This window comes from Trachypithecus francoisi, unplaced genomic scaffold (genome assembly GCF_009764315.1).
Source record: "Trachypithecus francoisi isolate TF-2019V2 unplaced genomic scaffold, Tfra_2.0 Lachesis_group12, whole genome shotgun sequence".
Lineage (NCBI taxonomy): Eukaryota > Metazoa > Chordata > Mammalia > Primates > Cercopithecidae > Trachypithecus > Trachypithecus francoisi.
The window spans coordinates 117,100,145-117,124,724 of NW_022681457.1; the positions used below are offsets into that span (position 1 = coordinate 117,100,145).

The 24,580-nt window shown below is 55.3% G+C and overlaps 1 protein-coding gene across 12 annotated transcripts in view; it reads right to left on the reverse strand.

Moving 5' to 3' along the window:
• CAMTA1 (calmodulin binding transcription activator 1) overlaps window positions 1-24,580 on the reverse strand; it is a 975,525-nt gene that overhangs the window by 273,405 nt on the left and 677,540 nt on the right. For all 12 annotated transcript variants that reach the window (XM_033228530.1, XM_033228532.1, XM_033228537.1 and 9 more), the window contains one exon: window positions 21,712-21,783. In XM_033228530.1, the coding sequence (XP_033084421.1) occupies window positions 21,712-21,783 (72 nt within the window). The remainder of the gene's footprint in view (window positions 1-21,711; window positions 21,784-24,580) is intronic.

The window sequence follows — 24,580 nt, forward strand, 5'->3', positions numbered from 1 at the left end:
GCATATGTGTATTGTATGTGTGTGTGATGGGATGGGCAGAAAGGCTGGGCAGAAATAGGCTGAGTTGTCGTCCCTGATCCTAGTCCCTTCCAGGGTCCCTTTGCTCCTCGGGGCTCCAGGAGTGAAGTTAGGGGTAATGAGGACTCTTTGGAGCCAGTGGGGTGCCAGACACCAGGGTCTGGAGCCATCCCTGGCCACTCCAGGCCTCCATTCCACATCCTACCAGAAGCACCCTCACGTGGCCCAGCCTCATAGCTGCTCCAAATCCCCCTGTCCAGGCGCTGCTGCTGGAAAGGTTCTGGTCACCTGAGAGCTCTGGGGCTCAAGCACCTAGAGAGACTCTAGAGAGATTGCAGAGAGATTCTAGAGAGAGATTCCAGAAAGGCTCCAGAGAGATTTTAGAGAGACATTCTTTTTTTTTTTTTTTTGAGACAGAGTCTCGCTCTGTTGCCCAGGCTGGAGTGCAGTGGCACGATCTCCGCTCACTGTAAGCTCTGCCCCCTGGGTTCACGCTATTCTCCTGCCTCAGCCTCTCGAGTACCTGGGACTACAGGTGCCCACCACCCCGCCCGGCTAATTTTTTTGTATTTTTTGTAGAGACAGGGTTTCACCGTGTTTGCCAGGATGGTCTTGATCTCCTGACCTTGTGATCCGCTCACCTCGGCCTCCCAAAGTGCTGGGATTATAGGCGTGAGCCACCGCGCCCGGCCAAGAGAGAGATTCTAGAGAGACTCTAGGGAGAGATTCTAGAGAGATTCCAGAGAAACTCCAGAGATTCTAGAGAGGTTCTAGAGAGACCCAGAGATATTCTAGGGAGATTCCAGAGAGACTGCAGAGAGTAGATGGGAGGAGTCTCAGAGAAAGGGAAGGGAGAGCCCCGGCTTCAAAGGCAGGCAGGCTTTTCCTGACAGGCTGTGTGGGACGTGGCAGCAAATGACCACCACTCCAGGGAATGACTAAGAAGCTCCCAGCAGGGCCTGGGTCCTGAGGCAGAGCTGCGACGTGAGCAACCGAGGGGCTCAGCAGAAACAGCAAAGAACCTGGACGGAGAGGAAGGTGATGGAGGAGATCAGGGTAAAGGACAAACAAGGGCCTGGGATCCCTTCCTCTGGGGGGGTGATAAGAATGCTCCAGAGGCCGGGCGCGGTGGCTCATGCCTATAATCCCAGCACTTTGGAAGGCCGAGGCGGGCAGATCATGAGGTCAGGAGATCGAGATCATCCTGGCTAACATAGTGAAACCCTATCTCTACTAAAAATACAAAAAACTAGCCGGGCGAGGTGGCGGCGCCTGTAGTCCCAGCTACTTGGGAGGCTGAGGAAGGAGAATGGCATGAACCCGGGAGGTGGATCTTGCAGTGAGCCGAGGTCGCGCCACTGCACTCCAGCCTGGGCAACAGAACGAGACTCCATCTCAAAGAAGAAGAAGAAGAATGCTCCGGAAAGTGCAGCCTTTGGGGACACTCAGTTTCTTGTAGTCCTTGTCCCTCTACTCTTCAGTCAAGAGCTCAGCACCTGCTGCGAGCCAGGCCCTGTGCGGGACAAGAGAGCCGAGAAGGCGCCGCATCCTCAGCCTCGCCTGCAGGCTGCAGCAGGTCCAGCATCTGAATGGGATGCTGGAGATCTAGGGCCGGTCCTCCATGAATGTCCAGACAGAGCTGGCCCTAGGGTGGAAATCTCAAGAGGTGCCCAAACACTCAGCCGTGAAGATGAATGCCATTGCAGTGCAATATTTTAAAATATCAAAATTAATCCAAAAATCCATGATGAACAAAATATCAACATTTTAAATAAAGACAGGGTCAGTCTGACTGATTTCTCCCTTTGCCTTAAAGCTTTGGTGTGGCTGGGCATGGCCCCAGAGCTCGGGTGGGGCTTGAGCCTGAGTGAAGGTTTCTTACCCCAAAGTGCTGCCTTCTCAGTTCCCCCTTGGTGACCACAACTCTTCGCTCCACGGTTAACTGAGGAGCTTGAAGAGTAGCCGATAACCGCTGAGGGGCCTTCATGCATTTGCTACAGGAAGGGAGGAACATGGGACGCACAGATGGGAGAGAGACTGGCTGTGGGTCAGAAAAGACACCCGCCTATCAGGAGCATCTCTGCTCACTGAGTATCTGCTATGTGCCGTGTGTCACGCTAAGTGCTTCACATTTGTTAGGGATTTTTCCCCTCCCAACAAGCCCTCGAGGCAGGTACTATTCTCATCTTCATTGCACAGGTGAGGAAGCTGAGGCCCAGAGAGGCTGAGGTTAAGCCACTTCCCTAGAGAAGTCAGAGGCAGAGCTTGGATGTGCTGGGAGGGCAGATTGGGGAAGCCCCCGCTTCTGTACCCAGGGCATTGCTCACAGGGCTCTTCAGAGGCAGGATCTTGCCTCAGATCCTGCTTGGGGAGGTGGAGCTCCTGGGAGGAAAGATAAGGTTCACCCGAAGTGTCCTTTTGACCATCAAAGTGGAACCTGCCAGCGGCACTGCCACGACCCTGAGGAAGGGTGCACTTGGGTCATCACAGGCATGGGAGCCTGAGATTAGCTACACCTTAGGTCTGGAGGACCTGAGCTGCAGCAACAGGGCACAGAGACTACCCTGGAAGTCAAGTTTCAGAGGCCCAAAGCAGGCCCCTGTCAGCCTTGGAAATCTCCATGGCAACAGATGACTTGCCCCAGGGGAGGCTCCAGAGGGAGACCTTGCCTTTCATTCCTTCAGGCATGGGCATTATCAGTCTTGGCCGGAAGTAGAGAGAGGCCCAAACAAGTCCTATGCAGTTGGACGTGCAGAGGCAATACAAGAGTGGGTTGTTGGAGCTGGCCCGTACTGACTTATGAAAGCAGCCTGGTACATTCTTGAGAATTTTGCAATGGATGTTATGATCTTATGTTGGTAGCTTGAAGTCAGCTACAGTGGCAGTATTTACACCATAGAAATTGGCAAACGTTACCAATCAGGCATTTTTTTTTTTTTTCTCCTGGAGAGCTGATTGTTCGGCATTTACCAGCATAGCACTGCTTTACAGGACAAAGTCTGAACACCTGTGAAAATCTGACCATTCTGCAATCTGTCACACCGAACTGAGGGGCACTTGCATGTCTCTTCCTGAAAGAGGCAATCATCATCTCAAACAGCAGTTACATGCAAATGTCACTTCTTGAGCTGGGAAAGCATGGTCTGTTTCTGGCAGCAGAATGATCTTTCATCTAATTAAGCTCAACCTGGGCTAATGTTGTGAGCGTGCACTCTCTGTTCAGACACCAACAGCTGGCGGCTGACGTGCATGCCAGGGTGGCCTGAGAAGCTGGCCTGGAATGTTAAAAATGCTGTGGGTTGCCCACCATTTCTTCTGAGAGGGAAGTCTCAGAAAGAGCCCCGGCCATGCAGTCACGAAGTTGGGGTTCAAGCCCAGCTCTTCTGCCAAGTCATTGGGTGTCGCTGTATAAGTCATTGGCCTGTCCGAGGTGACAGCTTTCCCATGCAAAGCAAGGCACTGGGCTGGATGGTTTCTGAAGTCCTGCCCGACCTGGTGGGGAAGGGGCAGAGCCACTGTGACTCAGTGGGAGGAGCTCTCCCGGACTCACCCAGGGGCCCAGAGCCTGGCAGGGTCCCAGCAGCAGAAGATCCCGCCAGTGACTCTGGCAAGGAACGGCAGCCCCAAACCCCAAGCATGCTGGATTCTCTCTGCTGTGGATCTCAGCCCAGCACTGCCCATACTACTTCAAGTTCAGAATTATGGCTTTGGCTGAAGAGGCGCCATGCCCAAACCCTTTCACCTTCCGCAGCTGCCCCTAAAGGCAGCTGATTCTGGGAAGCCAACAGCGGCATGTGGTGGGGAGCATGAGCGGCTGTCAGGAGGAGGATGGGGCTGGGCCCTCCTTCCCCTCGCCCCTGTGGCAGCAGGAGTCACTGCTCTGACACACCGTGAGAGATGAGGCACGATGGACACACGGGTGACAACTGGCAACTGCAGCTATGTAATGCACGCATAAGGGCCGTGGCTTTCAGGCTCAGAAGTCAGGGGACACAGGGAGGCCATTAGCCAGGAAAGGGTGGGGGCCTGGGGGTGGGCAGCCAGAGAAGATCTTGCTGCGGAATTTTGAATCCAAGCCTTTTGGAGGCAACAGAAGGGGCTGGATCCAGGTCCGGGCAGCTCTGGGGACAGTCCCAGAGTCGCCAGGGCAGGTATGGCCCTTGGTGAGCACGGGCCGGCACTTGGCCAATGTCTTTGGCTGTGAATGCTGGAAGCAGAGGCCTGGTGGGTCACAGTGTGTGACTCAGCTGATGGCCAGAGAGGGGAGAACCTAGGACAGGGGCTTTGTGGGCCCAGCTTGGCACGGGCGGCTCTATCAGGGGTTATCATGTGGTTTCGCAATGGTCATGACAACAGCCACAGTTGTTACCTGAGTGCTGGTCTGTGTCTGACCCTGTGCAAAATGCTTTAACATTCTGCGGATGAGGAAACTGAGCCTCCGGTTATGGGTTAATTAGCCTGAGGTGACACAGCTCCACGTGGCTGAAGAAGTGGGATTAGAACCGGGATCAGTGTGAACACCCAGGCCCTGGCCTTGCGGCTGCACTGGGACAGCCCTTCCAGGCCTCCTGGGCAGAGGCTCAGTCTCCTGGGACTGGGGGTCAGCCTAGATCAGGCTGGTGAGCCCCCCGAGGGAAGGTGGGCCTGAGGTGGGCAGCCCCTGAGCCAGGTACTCACCCACCTACCCACACCCGGTCCGCCCTGGGACGGGCTGGTGATGGCCCTGGGGCCCCAGGCCATGCTGTGCAAGTGGCTGGTTTGATCTCTCTTGCTTGGTGAGGCTCAGAGTGAATGCTGGGTCTATGAGATTTTAGCCCATGATGAAGTTGGCACTTACTACCTATGAGGGTAGTAAGTGCAGGGCCAAGATGGGGCTCCCCCAGTGTCCCTGGCCAAGGGTCAACGTGGGAATAAAAATGAGAGAAAGGTCCTCTGCCTCAGGAGGGAACAGGCCCAGGAGGTGTTTGGAGCTCAGGGCTAGGTCAGGGGCCAGCCCACTCCAGGAGCTGCCCCTGGAGTCCTGCCACTGCCTGTGGGCTGCATTCTCCAGCTCCCTGTGCACCTGAGGAGACCTCCAGTCAGCAGGAGGCTGCAGAAAGGTGAGATTTCCCTCCCTAGCGTGGGGTGAGACTCTCTTTGTTCTGCAAACCCCTCCCCGCCCCAGGCTACTGCCCTGTCCTGGGGTCAGCAAGACACCAGCTCTCAGCCTCTCTCAGGACGCTGAGCCCCAGTAGCCTGAGGTCAAGGGGGAATCCTCCAGCCCCTGCTCTGGTTCCCAGCTGGTCCCCCTGCCCAGAGGCTTTTACAGTTCACCCCGGGAGAGGAAGGGAACTTGCTTCTTCCCAGTGGCTTTGGCTGTGATCTGCGAGGGCTGCATTCCTTGTCTCTGCCCTTCCTCGGGGTGGGGAGAAGAGCTCCCCGAGCTGAGGGTCTCCCTCTAGCCCAGGCTCCCAGGCTGTAGTCTGTGGCCATGGTGGCTTCTTGTAGCTGCCATGGGCTGCTCTGCGCCAGATGTTAGATCCAACCCAACATCCCTTCTTAATGCAGAATTTGCATCTTAAACTTCTCGTGGCTGAAGCAGGACTCCTGATTTCCTCCCTGAGCTCTCTTCCTCCAGTCTGACTGCAATGACAGATCTCCATGCATGCAACCCTCCTTCATGCCTCTCTTTCCCTCACCTCCTCTTTCCTGCTCTCAAATATGTCCTGATCCTGCAGGGGGCTGGAGGATTCCCCGCTGACCTCAGGCTGCCGGGGTCCAGCTTCCTGAGACAGGCTGAGACATATTTAATGCAGAGGGGGTGGCTCAGCCTCCTGCCTGGAGCTCTGCAGCCCTCTCAGGCTGTGCAGGTGGCCCCAGTTGGTTGGCACCGGCTCCAGGCTCACCCTGGGACGACATGGGGTGGGGCCTGGGCACATTTACAGCTCTCATCACTCTGACTGAGAGGAGGTGTTGCCAGAGCCCCTGCATCAGAGACCTGAGCTGGGGACTTTCCACAGGGGTCGCCTGCAGAGAAACTGAGGGCACAGAGAGGGCAAAGTGAGACCCCATGGGAGCTCATTTCTTCGGAACCGACAGTGTTTTTCTGAGAACTTGGTCTCCAAACTAAGAAATATTTTAGCAATTCAGGATCAACAAACATTTCTGCCCTGAATTTCCTTCTCAATCCTCCAAGCTACACTCACAGAGAATTCTCCTGCCTCGGGTCCCCAGGGTCACCCTTTCTGGGCACTCCGAAGACTGTCTGATGCTTCAGTTCTGCCCACGCTACAGCCAGTTTAAACTGCATCTCTAAGGAGCGTGCCTTCTCCCTCTTCAGGAGGAGGAGGCAGGTGGGGACACACTGCGGGGAGAGCGCATCCATTCGGGGGTCTTTACCGAGTGCTGGTGCTTGCGCTCGTGGGGGCACAGCTGGACCTAGGGGCAGCCGTGGGAGAGCCTGGGAGAAACTCCAGGAAGTAGTGACCTGGCCCTGCCCTCAGGAAGCCTGGTCCTGAATGGGTGGACGCCATTCACATCTATCCAATAAACAAGTCCTTATGTGCCAGGCGTGGCTCCAGGCACTCCAAATGTAGCAGTGAACAAAACAGATAATGCTCCTGACCCTGTGGAGCTTATGTTTGAAGGCTGCGGCTGGGCTTGAGGGGATAGACAAGGCGTAAATAACACAGTGGGCAGCAGCAACATGATGGATGGCAAAACACGATGTGGAGTGAAAGAAGCCGACTATATACCCGAGCGCATATACCACAGGATTCCAGTTCTACGAAGTTCTAGAATAGAAAAAAAGAACCTATAATGAAGAAATCAGAACAGTGGTGACCTCTGGGAGTGCAGTGGGGACTGACTGCAAAGGGACATGTGGGTGCTTTCTGGGGTGATGGTGATGTTCCAAATCTTGATGTGGGCTTGGGGTATGACTGACACATGCATCGATCGAAACTCATCAACTAGTGCACTTAACATGTATGCATTCAATTGTTTCACCGTATGTAAACTCTACTTCAAAAGCAAAAAAGAGAACTGTATGCACATATTGAACTTTGGTTAATCCTTTGCACCTTGAAAGACTTGGGGGAGGTGTGCTGTGGCTGCTGCTTACTTTGAAATACTTGAAAAATTGCTGCATAGGTAGAACACATAAGTGATCAAACGATATGGTCAAATGTTAACGGTAGAATCTGGGTGGCAGGTGTATGGGTGTGTGTACAATTCTCTCAACTTTTCTGTATGTCATAAACATTTCATCATAAACTACTGGGGAGGGGGGAACAGAGGGGCTTGCCAGAGAGTGAGGGAACATTAGATGGAGTGTCAAGAGGGCTTTGATGCAGAGTTGAAAGTTGAAAGGAGACCTGAATCTTAGTGTCAACCACGGAAGGGCCAGGGCAGCCTCCAGGCAGCGGGAGGAGCACGTGCAAAGGCCCTGAGGCAGGAAAGGACCCGACTCTTTGAGGAGAGAAAGAAGCCAGCACGGCTGGAGAGTGAGCAGGGAGAGGAAGACCAAAGTCAAGGATTCAGGTATTCAGAGGTCACGGTAAGGTTTTGGACATTAAGTGCTGTGGGGACTTCTTGAACTGTCTGAAGCATGAGGGTGATGTGATCTCATTTGGGATTTAAATGGCTGTCCCCACTGCTTTGTGGAGAGTGCAACAGCACAGGCTAAGAAGGAGGGACTCCAGCTCTGGGTAGGAGGGAGCCATGGCTTAGGGTTGGGAAGCAGAAGACAGGGAGAGAAGGAGGTGGGTTCAGGACATATTTTTGAGCAGGAAAGAGGCAGTGAGGGAAAGAGAGGCATAATGGAGGGTTGGCTTGAGCCTCTGCATGGACGGAGAGCCATTGCTGCTCTAAGGCAAGAGGAAGAACAGCTCAGGGAGAAAACCATCATGGGTCCCGCTCTAGCCATGAGAAGCTGGAGATGCAGATTCCGCATTAAGAGGGGATGTTGAGTCGGGTATAAAGTCTGGTGCACAGCAGTGAGGGAGGGGGCAGATATGAACGTGGGAGTCACTAGCATATGGTTGGCACTGGGGCCATGGGGCTGGATGAGATGATCCCAGGAGAAAGTGTAGACAGAGAAGAGAAGGCTTCAGCAGCTCAGGGATAGTCCAGCATCAGGAGGCTGAGAAAAAGGGATTGCAAAGAACAGGCAGGAGGGAGACAGCCGGGGAGCTCTCGGCAGCAGGGAGCATTCACAAAGAGGGAATAGCCGCCTGAAGGGGTACCGCTGGGAGGCCAGGAAATATGAGGATGGCACAGTGACCTTCTGGTATAGCAAGGCAGAGGTCATTAGTGACCTCTCCAAGAGCCTCATCAGGGCCTGGAGGAGAAGGAAAGCTGGAAGGAGCAGGGGGAGGAGAGGAAGAGACGGGACCTAGGGGCGAGGACATCTCTCTCTCTCTCTCTCTCTCACACACACACACACACACACACTCTCATTTATGCACATGCAGGCACTCATACACATGCAAAAACACACACATGCACACATACATGAACTCATACACATACACTTACAAATGCACTCATACACACATGCACTCACACGCACACACATGCACTCACACACATGCACGCACACACAAGTGCATACACGCCCTCACACATGCACACATGTACTCACATGCACACACACATGCACTCATACAACACACACACAAGGAACACAGGCACTCACACACAAGCACACACACACATGCACACAGACACATGCACACTCACACACGCACTCACACACACACATGCACACACGGACACATGCACTCACACACACGCACTCACACATGCACACATGGACACATGCACTCACACACATGTACACACATGCACTCTCACACACATATGCACACATGGACACATGCACTCACACTGCATACACACATGCACACACATGCACTCACACACAAGCACACACGTGCACACATGGACGCATGTACTCACACACGTACTCAACACATGCACACACATGCACTCACATACAAGCACACACACATGCACACACACACACGGACACATGCACTCACACACATACATGCACACACATGCACTCACACACAAGCACACACACACAAGCACACATGCCCTCACACACATATGCACACACGGACACATGCATTCACACTCATACGGACTCACACAAGGACATACACATGCACTCACACTCATACACACATTCACACACATGCACACACATTCACATACATACACACTTGTGCACTCATACACACTGACACACACTCATACACACATTCACACACATGCACACACACATATCTTCTGCAGGAGGCAGAACACTGAGCCGAAGGGAAGCTGAACCCACGGGAGCACTTGGCTACATGGGTTCGGTGGCTGTCAGCTAGTGGGGCTGCTCTGGCAGAAGCAGTTAAGGGAAAGGTAGAGAGGCAGAATTGCAGGAACAGCAAAGAAAGACACGAGGCAGGATGGCTTGGCATGCTGGGAGGCGGCCTAGGTTCCAGGGCCTTCAGGCTTGGGATGCCTGCTGAGCTGGGCTGAGCTGGGCTGAGCTGAGCTGGACTGGGCTGGGCTGGGCAGGAGGCTCGCCAGCACTAGCGCATCTTACATGGCAGCCCAATGAGGCCTGGGGAAGACACCTGGGCTCATGGCTGCCTTCTCCCAGCAGCCAGGTGGAGCGAGAGGACAGCTCTGTTAATATTCCCCATCACCTAGAGGGACCCTAGCATGTCTGGAAAAAAGAGCAGAAAATCCCCCAGGACGTCCTGCCCATTTTGGGGTGGTGATAGGGATGGCAAGAAGCCTCCTTCAGGCCCTCCCAGATCCTGACTCCAGCAGGAAGGCAGGAGAACTGAGAGGGGAAGCTTGCAGAGCAGTGACGCCTGTGTACAGCTGTGTGTACCTGTGGGTACCTGGGCAACCTGTGTACACCTGTCTAGCCAAAACCATTTGCCAGGAGTCTGAAGCAGGTGGTGTGTCTCCCGTGGGAATACAGAACCTGCATCCCGAGAGCCACTGAAATATTAACGGTGCTAAAAGTGGTGATGACACCATGTCATGGGACTTCCCTGTTGAGCTAGAGTCTCTGACACGCCCACGCAGACCAACGTCACCAGCTGGGCGCGGCTGGAGGCCCAGAAAGCTGCTGACGTCCACACGCAGAACGGGTCACCCACGGCCCACGTTTTCCACTGCATTCTGTGCCACTACGTCTGGATTTCACTCTTTGCCCTTTGAATCACTTCAGAGGCAAAAGAGAAAGTGATTCCTTGAGGCAAAGTTTTGTCTTTTGCTTTGGAAACTACAGTCTCCCTTTTGCTCCAAAGGAGATTAGAATATTAAGGACACAATGTCAGCTGAAGATTACATGAAAAGGATAATTAAACAAAAGCCCCATATTATAAGCCATCTAGAAGGGAAATTAAGCAGCTTCTGCATTCTCCGCATCTTTGAAGGATGTTTTTAGAGGGGGCAGGAATTGTTTGGCTTGATAAATAAAGATAGTAACCAAACTGTATTGCCCATTGTTCTGGCTGTATATGAAAAGCAATTGTTTAGCCAAGCTGACAGCACATGCCGTGGAGGCATAAACCCCTCTGCCGACAGAAGGATTAAGAGACTGACAAGTCCTGGATAATAAGACTAATTAATAATTTCCATCTCTAAGGAACTGAGGCTCCGGCAGCTTCATCCTTCCTCTCTCCCAGTCAAGCCTGGGCAGCCCAGTCCCTAAGGGCTGAGGGACAGAGGAGCGTTGGCAGGCCAGGCCAGGAGAGGTCCTGGTGGCAGTCACAGTGGGTGGTGTGGAGCAGAGGGGTTTGGGGAGGGTGGCATGCAGGAGACAACTGCCAGAAGGTAGAGCTTCCATCTCACTCAACCAGACACCAGATTCCCGCCTGAGGCTGCGGAACAAATGAGTTCTGTTCCTAATCACACAGTTGCATCTCACAAGCCTAGCGTTTTGCCGTTTGCAAGGTGGGCAGGATAGGACCTTCTCAGGGGACCCCTTCCCCGGCCACTGCTACTCCCACCCGCCCAATCCCCTAGAGTAAAAGCTGCTGGAAAGGGTGGGGTGACAACAGCCATCGCTTCCCAGGGGGCTGCCGAGTCCAAAAGACCTCTGTGTGTCTTAGCTCAATTCATCCTCCCGTTCAGCTCGTGAGGGAGGCATTTCATTTTATTTTACCAAAAAGGAAATAAGGTTCAAAGAAGTTGATTCGGTTGGCCACCGTCACTTGGCTCATAAGGGTGGAGATGGACTCAAAACCTTTGGCTCTGGTGCTCCCATGTAGGTGGCCAGGAGGAAGGCTCTCCTGATGCCCCGAGGTCTCCCCTGTACTCAGTACCCACCCGTCCACACGGCAGGAGCAGAGGGTGCCACCTCCCCAGAGGGCTCTGGCCGCACAGCAGACGTTGGCCACTGTAGTCTGTAAGGTGAAGGGTGAGCAGGGGGGCCTGCAAGGGGACCTCTGAGAAAGCCGACCGGATGTCCTCCTGTCGCCCAGTCCCCAGACGTGGGGAGGGGTGAAGGAAGGAATCAGGAAGAGAGAGTCTTCTAGAAAATGCCCAGTGACTTTCCTCAGAGAGGATAATGGCCATTTTGGGAGCCCTGCCGTATTTTTTGGAGGCTTCAGGTGGGTACAGCAGTGGCCTTGGCATCGTAAATTGCAATCAAGCAAAGATGTCTGAGCAGGAAATACCATCCACTCTGCCGTGCAGCCTTGGCAAGGGTCCTGAAATCTTAATGGAATTGAGCAATTTTTTGCATAGCACCGTAAATTCCCAGTGTCTACCTTATCTCCTCATCACGTTATTCAAGGGACATTAAATGGAGAAAGATGTGGAAGCTGCCAGCTAGAATGAAGCCAGACCCAGGAGGCAGCTCAGGAACCCTCTGGCTAACACAACCTTTCATCCTCAGCTCTCTTTTCCAATACCCGCCCCTCCCCAGCTGCGGGAGGGCTTTGCTAGTCCAGATGAAGCTTTCGAGGCGGCTTCTAACACCAGGGCTGGGTTTCTATCCCTGTCCTGCAGCTTCTGGACTGAGTGAGTTTCTCAGTGTCACCATGGTCACTCCTGCCAGGGTTTCCTCCTACCTGGGGCACCACTGGAGTCCTGGCCTCCCTCACACCCCCTTGCCCTTCTCCTAATTATCTAATGGCACAAGTGTCTGCTGGGGTCTTGTCTTTCCTGCAGGCTCCGTGAAGGCAGCTGGTACTGAGTCTTCGGCCAGCCTTCCCTCTGCATGGAGGGCTGCAGAGGCCCGATGTGAAGCACAAACCCAGCCTCCTTTCCACATATTGACAGTGACTAAATGCTGGCCTCACAGGCAGGCCAAGCGCTTGCCCACAGCCTTCAATGACTATTGTTATTGCTCCTGATGACAGGATGAGGATGGCCACTGCTGTCACTGTCAGCTGGGGGAAGCTTGCACGGCCACGCAGAACCTGCATGCCCTGGTCTGGTGAGGCTCTTCCTGTCCTGCTCTCTTCTGAGCCCAGCAGAGAGACAGGAGGATTCCAGGCCCTTCCCCATGCTCCCCTCCAGATCACCTGGCTGGTGCTGGTGCTGGGACACCTGTTCTGAGGGCCTCCTCCCAGACAGCCCTGTGCCGGGTGAGGTATGTGGAACTGGCTCATGGGAACTGGGATCCCTCAAGCGGTCTTGTTAGTCTCACTGGGCACTTAGCACGGTGACCCATGCTTGCCTCATGTCAGAGGGCATGGAAACTCCCCCTCCCCTTTCTTGCATCCTTCAACTTTGGGCTCACCTCCTCCAGGAAGCCTCCCCTGACCACCCGGCCCATTCTGTGTCTCCTTCTCTGGATTCACCGTCTTGACCAGCTTTAGGTACCACCGACTAGGTTAGGGTCAGAAATGGCTTTGAAGCCACAGGGTCCTCCACCTGCTGTCCATGTAGGGATTCACCCCAAATGTCAGGGCTTGGCCACTCCTGTCTCTGCTGCCGAGTTCCAGCTACCCCTTGGAGTGGAGTGGGCTGGCTCAGTGTCCTCTGCCGAGGCCCACATGCTCTGGAGCGTGCCTATGGTCAGCTCAGCTGTGGCAGCCAAGGGTGTGGAAGAAAGGCCCCATCAGACTCCAGACTCACAGGGACGCCCAGGGCCATGTCGGGAATCTCGGGGTTTACGTCTGGGTCGGTCAACCTCTCTTTGGCCCTTCTTGGCATCGGGACTGGCTCCTGTGAAGCCAGCACATCCAGGCTCGGGAAGCTGCTCTTCCTTCTCATCTCTGTTCACTGCACATGTGTGCCCCTTGGGCCTGTGGCCGCTGTGGCCTGGGAGCTCCCCCAGGACAGGGACCACGTCGGTTTAAAGTGCCTGGACCAGGGCCCTGCCTACCCTGTGTCTTCTGGAGCCCCTTATTCTCATCCTGACCCTCAGTTTCTTCTTCTGTGAAACACTGGGACGAACTCACCCCAGCCCTTTCCTTCCCAGGGTAGCTGTGAGAACCAAAAGCCAAGCCTTGAAGTTCCTGATCAAGCGCTCAATGGTTGTCACCCACGGCCAGGGCTGCGGTCTCCTGAGCCACGCACGGTGGTGAGCATGTGTAGGGGGACGTCACCCACGGCCAGGGCTGCGGTCTCCTGAGCCACGCACGGTGGTGAGCATGTGTAGGGGACGTCACCCACGGCCAGGGCTGCGGTCTCCTGAGCCATGCACGGTGGTGAGCATGTGTAGGGGACGTCACCCACGGCCAGGGCTGCGGTCTCCTGAAACATGCACGGTGGTGAGCATGTGTAGGGGACGTCACCCACGGCCAGGGCTGCGGTCTCCTGAACCATGCACGGTGGTGAGCATGTGTAGGGGATGTCACCCACGGCCAGGGCTGCGGTCTCCTGAGCCACGCACGTGGTGAGCATGTGTAGGGGACGTCACCCACGGCCAGGCTGCGGTCTCCTGAGCCACGCACGGTGGTGAGCATGTGTAGGGGGACGTCACCCACGGCCAGGGCTGCGGTCTCCTGAGCCACGCACGGTGGTGAGCATGTGTAGGGGATGTCACCCACGGCCAGGGCTGCGGTCTCCTGAACCACGCACGGTGGTGAGCATGTGTAGGGGGACGTCACCCATGGCCAGGGCTGCGGTCTCCTGAGCCACGCACGGTGGTGAGCATGTGTAGGGGGACCTCAGCATCAGCCACGTCCCCACTCTTGGTGGCTGAGGGTAACACATGGTGCTTATAAGACCAAAGATACCAGGACTGGGCTGTGGGATGGTGCACAGAGGGTCTGGCAGGCCTGGGGCACCTTCTCTTCCCTGCTGACCCCGGATGTGGAGGCCTGGACGCCTCAGGAAGCAACTTGCTTTCTTTCCTTGAAGCACGTGGGTGCAAACGTCCTCTTTGGGGCAGAGTGTCAGCCTGACAACAATGCCTCCTGTTGCTCTAGTCTCCCCTGAGCCAAGCCTCATTGGGTGGGAGCCGTGGGGCCCTGCCCCAGCGACGGGTGGCGGTGGAAGGCCCAGGTACAGAGCCAGTTCCATGAGGCTTTATTTCCCAGCCACTTCTATTTCACCCTGATGAAATATAAAAATGGTTACTGAGCAAAAAGCTCAGGTATTTTTTATGAAGCTATAATATTCTCCATTTTAAGAAAGATTTTTTAAAAAGAAGAAAGAAAAAGAAAGAAAGAAACGATGTCCTCTTAAACTAGTTTGTGCATCCTAGAGATGGCCTGTTGGAGAAGAGCCCAGCTCACCCGAGTGGAGAGGTCCCCACCACCAGGAGGAGGCCACAGGCTAAGGGGCGAGCACGGCCATGCTCTTCCGGGTGTCCCACTTGGCCTGCAGTCCCTTCCATGACCGAGCTCACCACCAGGGCAATCCTTCCTGAGGGCTGCAGGGCATGGTCCTATGGGGAGATGCGGAGGGGCTGCACTTTTGGGGAGACACTTGGGTTGCGAAAATGCCGTTCATTCTCCAAATAGACATCAAATCTGTTGGGTGGCGGAGGGACATTTATTGCAATGACAGCACCATCATGGTATAGCCTTGGCTCCCTTCTCTGTCCGGGCTGCAGAAGATGGTGGTATGAAGGGTGGAGAGGTTGCCTGTACCAGTAAGGGCTCCTGCCCGGCTCATGCTTTGGGAGGGGCTGGCTGGGCCTAGCTCAAGCCCGCTGGGAGAGAGAAAGCGGAGGTGGGATGTTAGGGATGGGGTGGGGATGTCACAGATGCTTTCTCCGGGATTCAGGATGTCAGCTTACAGGTCTACCTGGTGCTAGCAGCACCAAGCTGTCATCCGTGGGATGCGTGCCCTGTGCCAGGAACTAGGTGACATTTTAAATGCACGGCATCAATGCAGACTTCACTCCCTCAACAGCCTCTGTAGTCCGTGCTGCTGCTGGCTCCATTTTATGAATGAGCAAACTGAGACTCAGAGAAATTAGATAGACTGCCCAGAGTCACACAGCTAATAGCTGCTGCTTTGCTGTTGGCTCCATTTTATGGACGAGCTGAGACTTAGAGAAATTAGACAAACTGCCCAGTGTCATACAGCTAATAAGTGCTTCTTTGGGTGATCCTAACCCCACTATTTGATGGGTCTAAACCCTACCCCACACAGAGGGCTGATGGCGCCCATCCACTCACCCTGTGTTCAGGGGGTGGCCCTAGAAGGGCAGCCTCCTGTGTGGTTGCAGCGGGCAGGAGCTGGTGTTCAGGGACCCTGCAGGATGCCTAGACCTGACACAGCAGCGCGCTTTGGTGCTCCGAGAAGAGACATGCTCTGAGGACCCTTTTTGGGGAACCAGAGGCAGTCAACTCAGAGGCGCCATTGCATTCCACAGCCAGGTTCTGGTGTCAGTGGAGAGAAATATACACTAATGCCTCAGTGTGGAGCTGGACTCATCTCAGACCCACCGTGAGATGCCACGGTCCCTGGAGCAGGGCCAGGAGGGCTCACGGCCTGCTCTCTGCTGGCTGGGGGTGCCTGGGACTCAGTTGCCCTCAGGGACCTGCAGGGCCTGTCCCTCTACAAGGATTCTTCAGCAGTGAGGGGCCCCACAGCCCCTCTTGAGGGCTGCAGCAGGAAGGGAGGACTCCCTGGGGGCATGCCTGGGCTGAGGCCTACAGGGCCTGTGTCTGGGGCAGAGGCTGAAATGGCTGTTGGCTGCAAGGTCTCCAGAACAAGGAGCAGAAGTAGCTTCTCTGGGGCCTAAATATGGAACTCCAGAGGCTGTAGCAGCCTGGAGAGGCCATTTGCCCTCCTCCTCCTCCTTGGGAGAGCCCCAAGCCTGGGCTCTAGGACTGCTGGTCCCTCTGCCATGGAGTTGCCCAGCCCCAGCTGTTCCTCCTATGGGCCAAAGGGCTGAGGACGCCAGTGGGACCTGCTCTGGCTGGAGAGATCCATGTTCTGGCTAACCCTGCAGGGTTCCCATGGAGGGCAGACGGCCTGGGGCAGGAGTGGAACCGGGGTGTCTCCCCCAGGGCCTCTCCCTGCAGTCTTGCCCTCCTCCCCTCTCTGGGAACCACCCTAGGAAAACCCTGCTTTCAGCCGGAGGGTGGACAAGAAGCTGACCACGCTGGGGACAGAATACCCACTGATTTGGGGATCTGGGGCTTCAGCTCTCCCCTGTGAACCTGGTTTCGGAGTCCCAGGCCTCGTGGGGAAGCCTGGATCCCACCTGGAGGCTGCCCCATCGAGAAGGCATCTTATTCCTCTCCTGGGGGGTGGTGAGTTCCAGGTAAAGGCATCTTCGCTCCTGGACATGGGGGCCCTTTGGGGCCAGGACAGCCTAGAGTGAACCCCATGGTGAACTGGCATTGTCCCTTCCCCGAGTGCCCACTCAGCAGCACCAGCCACAGAGGCTGCTGTGGGTGGGCTCTGTTCTGGCCACAATGCCTGTGGTGCTTAGTCTCATGGTGCCTGCTCTAGGGGGTGATGGCACCCCTATGCCCTGCACCCACTACTTCTAGGGGACCCAGGGCTGGCAGAGGCTCATGCGGGGGCAGCAAGCAGACAGCGTCCAGGCTGAGGGCCCAGCAGCTGTCCCACTTTTTGGCCACTTCCGTGATCTGTGACAAGATGCCCAATCTCTCTAATTCTCAAATGCCTCATCTATAAACAGGGGTGACGGTGGTGCCCCCACGGGAGGCAGTGGAGGGCAGCGATGATTGCCCCCTATTGACTGAGCAACTGTGGAGCTTCTCGGAGCCTGTTTTTTCCGAGGTGAAGTGCGGTGCGCGGTGGAGGCTCATTGCCAGCCAGGAGCCAGCACCAGAGGCGGCCAGCAGCATGGTCACTGCTACTGGTGCTCAGGGAGGTCCAGGCAGAGCTGGAATCCAGCTCCTCAGACTCTGAATCCAGGGTCCCCCCGAGGAGCTCAACTCCTAGAACTCAGGCCCAAACATCTTCCTGTTCCAGTGATTGGGAGCCCCGGCCTGCACTGCCACCCTGGCCTGTGGTCTCCTAAGGCCCCAGGGTTCCCCGTCTCCCTGAAACTGTGCTCTTGCCCCCACAGGCTTGGTCTGTGCTGCCAGCGTGGGCCAGGAAGGACCCCCCGCTGCCCCCACCCAAGCAAGCTGGGCTTGGCAGCCAAACAGCCCCGGCCTGGCAATGGCAGCCGTGCGGGGACACACCCCCAGTTCACTGGAGCACGGAAAGCAGTCATTAAGCATTTTAGAGGACAAGGGCACAAAGAAAAACACTCATTAGAAGCAGAAATAGTTTCCAAATGAGCCATACAGAATCTGCAGGGAAGTCTGGCCTGGAATGGGGGCCTGGTCCCCTGAGGGGGCAGGCAGAGAATGCAGAGAAGGCTGGAAGGTGGAGGACCTGGAGAAAGGTGCACACGGGAGATCAGGGGGCCCTAAACCACTGCTGCCTACCCCTCAAAACCATCAGAAAATCCCAAACAGGAGGGACTGCTCTGTCCGGCTCACCCCTTCATGCCACCTCCACCTCACGAGGCTCAGGGCCCAGTGGCTGCAGTGATACCCACATCAGGCAGTAGGGGTAGAGGCCAAGGCATCAGGAGAACGGAGCACTGCCCGATCCTCCCCTGCCTGCCGGGCGGCCTGGGCCTGGCCCTGCTCTCGCTGGCTCTCAGAGACCCTTCTAGAAAATGCACTGGGCAGGCTTGGGGAGCCCAAAGGCCCTGTCAGCTGTGATACACAGAGCCCCCAGCAATGCTGACGATGTGTGCCACCAGCAGAGGGGAAGAGATGGCCTCCTCCAGGTCATGGCTCTGGCCCTGCCCAGCTGGAGTGGACTGAGCTCAGGTCATCTGGTCCCTCCCCAGCTGTCCTGGTGACCTCACATGGTGCCCACTGGCCATGCCAATGGTTTTATGCATCTGTGGGCCAAACGGGCTTTAGTGCCCGGCCTGTGAGAGGTTTCCTACCTGTCTCCTTGCTCATAGCCTAATAGAAGATTTGTCAGCAATGAAGAGATAGGGAGGGAGGGAGAAGAGGACAAACAGAAAGGCAGAAAGAGACAGAGAGCCTAAAAGACAGACAGACAGACACAGAGAGGTTAGCACCCTTTCCTGAAAGCCCAACTACTCAGAAGCTTACGTGCCACGTCAACTCGGGCCCTCCTCTGTAAGTCTTGGCACCAACCCTGAGCTCCAGGCCCCGAGTCTGCGAGGCCTGCTTATTCCTGCTCCGGGGTGGACAGGTCACCACAGCAGAACATGGCTCTCCCAAATGCTGGCTCCTGCCCTGTGGTGGCTGTGGCTCTGTGCTGGGCACTCAGGGGAGACAGGAACGCATATGTCTCCCTCGGGGAGTTAACTAGTTGGAGAGGAAAACCCAGGCCAAGGTAGGCAGACATGCCCACTAAGTGCGAAGTGGCCTTGGGTAACATCAGCTGGAGCATCTCAGAGGGCAGGAGTGAGTTCACGGTGGGCTGGCAGGAGGCAGCCACTGAACTGAGGCTACAAAGGTGGGGCAGTGGGTGCTGTTCCTTGGAGAAAGTCTCCTTTTTCCAGAAGCACCTCTTCCTTCCCTTCCTCCCTCCCTCCTTCCTCCAATGCCCTTACCTTTCTAGAAGGCTCACCCCCTGCAGGGGACTGAGAGAGCATAGTCAGCCCATCACTCCCTTTCCTAGTGCCTCCTGCATTCAGAGGACCAGCCTGGCTCGGGGCTGGCATCTGAGCAGCCTCCTTCCTCAGCTCCCACCATGGGCGCTGTCCTGACACCTTGGACCCCACCTAATCCTTTTTCTTGGTAATTGGTGTCAGAGACAAACTTGAGCCAATTTCCATCTGAGCCAGTATCTCATGGCTTCTTTCCTATTTAACATCAGAGAAATTAAGCCTGGCCACGCCGTCATTATCCTGGTGTTGTAATTAGCACCAGGACAAATTGCCCTGAGCGGCACCGGCTGCCGCATTGGCTCTGGGCTCCGAGCAGGACGTGCGTTGTGCTAATTGCTTTGGCCTTAGCTCCTTAACCTCCTGTTGCCCCGCACAGACCCGGGGTAGCAGGAGCCTCCACACCTGTGTTCACTCCCTCTTTGTGATCTGATGCTGGAGGACACAGAGGAGAGGGATGGGGAGGGATGGCTCCCCCGGGCTCAGGCAGAGAAGATGAAGAGGCCCCGGCTCGGCCATGAAGAAGCCTGGTCCTGCCATCCCGGCCTTTTGGGAGACTCCGGCTTCCCCGCCAGCTGGGAGGTAACGAACCAGACACACATGAATCAGTCCAGGTGGATCTCCAGCATACTGAGGCCGGGACACAGGAGCGCCAGTGGGGGAGGGCTGGGGCAGAGAGCAGGATCCCTCTCCTCGCTTGGCCTGAGGAGAGGAGCAGGAGCAGCTGAATCTAGGAGGGACCTGGAATGAGCAGAATGCAGCTTGGGAAGTCAACAGCTCAGACCTCGTGGCTGCCCAGTGGTGTCTGATTCCAGGAAAGTAAATTTAGTGGAATTAAAAGCCACAAGAGCATGATGGAACGAGGGGAGGCAGGCGGAGGCGTGGGCGCAGGAGAAAAGGCCTGGAGGAGCGGGTGGCTGGGCTGCTGGCAGGATGCCAGCTTCCAGGTGCTGCCCCGACAGAAGGGCAATGGCTGAAGAGGTGTTCTGACCAGGGGGCATGAAACCGAAAAGGAAAAGGGCAGAAACCAGACCCACGGGGCTGGAGGCCCAGGAAGGAGTGAACAGGGCTGCAGGCTGCATTGGATAAATGGTGTTTCTTGGGAAGCCAGAGTTTGTCCCTGGGGACTCAGGGACAGGCTATGACTCTGACTCAACCGCCAGAACTCTGGCCTCGGGGGGGAACCCCACCCTTCATCGGGTAGAGGAGAAAACCCTCTGCCAAGGGGTGGAACACCTTGGGATCAATTCCTAGTAACAAGACCCCAAAAGCCTCATCCCATGACCATGTGGCAACTCCCCTTGTCAAGGACACAGGGCTGAGCAATTAGAAAAGCAGGTGCTAGCACATCAGCCTCCAAGGGAGGCAGAGCCAGGGAAACTGATGACAGGGTAAGGTATCGGGAAGCAGCCTGTGCAAATCAACACATCCCGGACGGTCTCGGGCATCGTTTGCTACGGAACTTGCTGAACCACAGACAGCTATTTCTCGGGACTGAGGGAGAACAGAAAGGGTTTGGAGGCTGGTGCTGGGCAGAGCCGACGGACAGAGAGCCTTGTCTAGGCTGAGCCCCAGCCTCCACATCAAGATGACTCCGGCCCTGTGGGTACCTTCCAGACCAGCTCTCCCGGGACCATCAGCCTCTCTGCACTCCATGGCATGTGTGACTCTTTTCTCCCTAAGCTTGAGTCATAGCGTTGGGGGTCTTGCTTCCGCAGCTGCCAGGCCTCTCCAACGACACCCCCGCCGGGTCAGAGAGATCCTTAAACCATCAAGGCCCAGGGGTTTGCTGTCTTGAACAACAGAAAGCAGAACCATGGTGGGAAAGGCCTCAGGCAGCAACTCCTGGGTAGAGGCGACAATAAGAACTTGGGGTGACAGAGGCAGGCCATGGGGAATGGGTGCTACCAAGAACAGCTGCAAATCAGAGGATGCATTTTGAAAAGGACCTATGTCTAGTCCGACTGCATGGATCCCTCAGACCTTCCCGCCCACACGGCAGGCAAGACAGCTGGCAGACGACCCCCAGAGGGCAAGAGGCCAGGTGGGCCTCCCGCACCTACCTGCCCCTGGCTCAGCAACACTGTGCACAAACAGCATGGACAGAGATCTGGGCACCAGGCCACTCTCCCACAGGAATGGCCAGCATGCCCAGCCACGACCTGTTCCATCCCTGCCACGGCAGACATCACAAATCGATTACGGAGCTCCTTCCTCCTTTCCCCACAGCTATCCCAATTAATCCAACTGCACCTGGCAACCTCTGGGAGCCTGTTTTCCACACGTGCCTTGTAACTAACCCACGACAGAAAATGAATTTACATCTTTTAGCCAACAGGCATTTCAGGGCAGGATACTTGGCCTTCTTTCTTGTCCTCATCAAAAGAACACTGAGGCACCTTGGCAGCTGGAAGCACCTAGGTTTATTTCCCATCGGTGGGTGAAAGCTACCCCTGCCACCAGGCCTTCTCCCCTTCCTGACACCTGACAACACCAGCCCAGCCACTGTGCTGGCCTCAGAGCCACAACAGCCAAAGTCTCCCTAGGTAAGCTCACCAGGGCTCTCAGCCCGAAACCGTGTCGCATGCGGAGCCCCGCGCCCTCAGTGCCCTCCACAGACCCTTCCCGAGCACCGGTGACGGAAGAAGAATCCAGTCCCAGCCACCTACCTGAAGGAGCCAGTAGCACCTCCGGTGGAAGGTGGGGATGATGGAGGAATGGACATAGCAGCCGTACAAGCACTAGGGAGAGAGGAAAAACGAGAATTCAGTTGGAAAGAGGGAAGGAAGGAAGGAACGAAGACGGCGCAACAGAGAAGGAGCAAGAAGGGGCCACAGCCGCCCAGCAGCGGCCCAGGGAGACCGAGGGCACCTCTGTGTCTGGCTCCAGCTCTAAGACTAAGGCTCTGGGACAGTACCTACGAAGCCCTGTAGGGACATGCCAGCCGGCAGACTTGATGGGCAGCTGGGGCCTTACCCTCCGGGGGCCACAGAGGCATCGAGAACCCAGGACAGCCAAGGACCAGGGAAATGTACCTACATATGCATTTTCCTGTAATTTTAGGGGCTTGGATTTACTTGGAGTTCATTCCTAGAGCCTAGGTTAAGACCCTTTGGGGTACAGGGAAGGGCTGATGGTTATAGAATTCACTGAAACATACATGCTGGAGATCTTTCCTGGCCAGGGTCCCCTGGCTGGTACGAGCCCAACCGGGGGGGACAGGGTGGGGTGACACTTTCCAGGATGGACCTCTAGAGCTTGTGGGGCCTCTTGTGCATCCCTGCTTGTTGATTCTGCCTGTTTATTCATATATTTGTTAAGTAATCCTGCATCTTTTGCAGATGGATTTGGTTTTGGAAAACAGCCAGAGTCAGGTTGGAGAAGGTGGGTGGAAAGTCGAGGTCAGGAAGGGCAGACTGTGGGTCGGGATGGCTCTCGGGAGCCCGTCACCTTGAGCCAGGTGAGCAGAGTTGATGGGTGGGTGAGGTCATCGGGGCTGGCACGTTGGTGAGGAAGGCCGCCCTGCTCTGATTCTCTGGCGCTGCCTGTGTGTGCAGAGCTGGGCACTGGGGGCCAGGCTTGCTGGTGAGGTGGAGAAAAGGGCCTAAGGAGAATCATTGATCAGGTCCCTCTTGCAATCCAGCTGGAGGGTCTGAGTGAGAGGGAGGGGCCCAGCCTTGAGCAGGTCATCAGTTTGGAGAGGGAAGGTCTCACGGCACCCAGTGATGGGGGTCCTCAAAGCCAGGGGCAAAGTTTTCTTTTTGTGCCTCTGATTCCAGACTGGAATGATCTCCCTTCCATCAGCGTCAGAGTTCCCCTGGCTTCCCACTGCATCTGCTCCAGCAGGGGTGGGGCATAGAGGGGAGGAAGGTTCCTCAGAGCCACACAGGACATCCACTAGGTGGGAAAAGGCCTCCCCCACCTCTCCTTGTTCATTTTAATCTCACTGTTGTCCCCCACACCCTTGAGCCAGCTCTCCAGAGAAATGCTACCAGTTCCGCATTTAAAGCTTTCATCAGCTATTATTTACACCCCCAAAAAGACTGAGTGCAATTTGGTTGAACTAGGAGTCCACTGGAGCCCTGCCTGTCTGATTAGCAGAGTTGAAAGAGAAATCATTTTGGACTATGGGATTCTGGCTGCAAGAAAATCAGATTTCAATATGTTAGAACTTTTACAGATCACTGTCAGCTGGGACTTAAGCCCTGTATAAACCAAACAAACAAAGTGGAAATTAATTTAAACGATTCCCTTGCAATTCTTCCCCATGAAATGTATTTATTATTAAGAAAGCAATATTCTTTCTTGACTTTTCTGGTTTTCAAGACACGGTGTTTTGTTTTCATTGTTTTGGTTGTTTGATAACTCACTCCTTGCCAAAGGAGACACATGTCTGGACCTTTTTTGTAAGCGTTTGGTTGCAATGAACAAGCAACACACCTGTGACATTCATCAGCTCCTTTCCTTTGGAATTTGCATGTTCTCACAGGCAGGTTCATTACTTTGACTCATGCGATGAGCCAGATGGAGGGAGATATCAACGGCTGAGGGATGTTTCTCTCAATCCTTTGAAATAAGAGGTTTCCCTCTGCTGTTACCCCCACTCTGTTCCTCGCTGGACTCTGCAATGACTCGCCCTCTTCACCTGTCTTGTTCTCTGTCCGCTACTTTCTCTTGGACTTGAAAAGATGGTGGTTGATTTTCACCATCACTTCCCCTTCGATTGCCTACCTGTCTGCCTGGACTGGGCTTTAGCATCTCTGAACCCCACACTCAGAGGTGAGCATTTCTCAAACACCAACTGAGTTTCCTCGGTGAACGTACAAAAGAAGAGGAAGGCCCAGGCCCGCTTTTCCCCGAAGCCTCCTAACACCTTCCTGCTGACAACCTGGTCTACCCACAACTGCCCCAGAACCATCCAACAAGCAAAATGAAGTTAAGATTAAAGAAACGCTGCTGTATCTACATCAAGGCTCATGCATTTGAATCAGAGGAACCCTCGGAGCCTCACTCCAGAACCCGGTTACTCAGATACTCCTCTAACCACTGTGGCAATCCCATGCCCTGGTCTTCTTGGATGAGAAGCGTGGTCCCCGGATGGTGGGAGGGATGGGAAGTGCGGCTCGAGGTGGATCCCTGATAGGCAAGGATCATGTCAAACGGTACCAGAGGAGGAAAGAAAAACGCTACACAAAGAGCCCCAGGGACTCAGGAAGCCCACGGGCAATGGGACCCCTTCCATGTTGCCTGGCTCAGCACACTGGGCCACCCCCATGGTTGGTTATTTGGTTAATTTTCCCATCTGTCTTCTCAGAATGGGGGCTTCTGAGGGCACGTGGCCTCAGGCTTTTTGAATAAAGATACCCCAGTTCTTCCCACTGGCAGTTCCAGGACACAGGTCCCAGGAAAGGACACCTGAGACAGTCAATGTTTAAGTTTTGCCCGTGGCACCCTGAACGCTAAGGACTTCTAATACACGCTAGAAAACAACTGTGAGAAATGGCTCTCATTTAGGGCTTAAAGGGTTAAGCTTCAGTT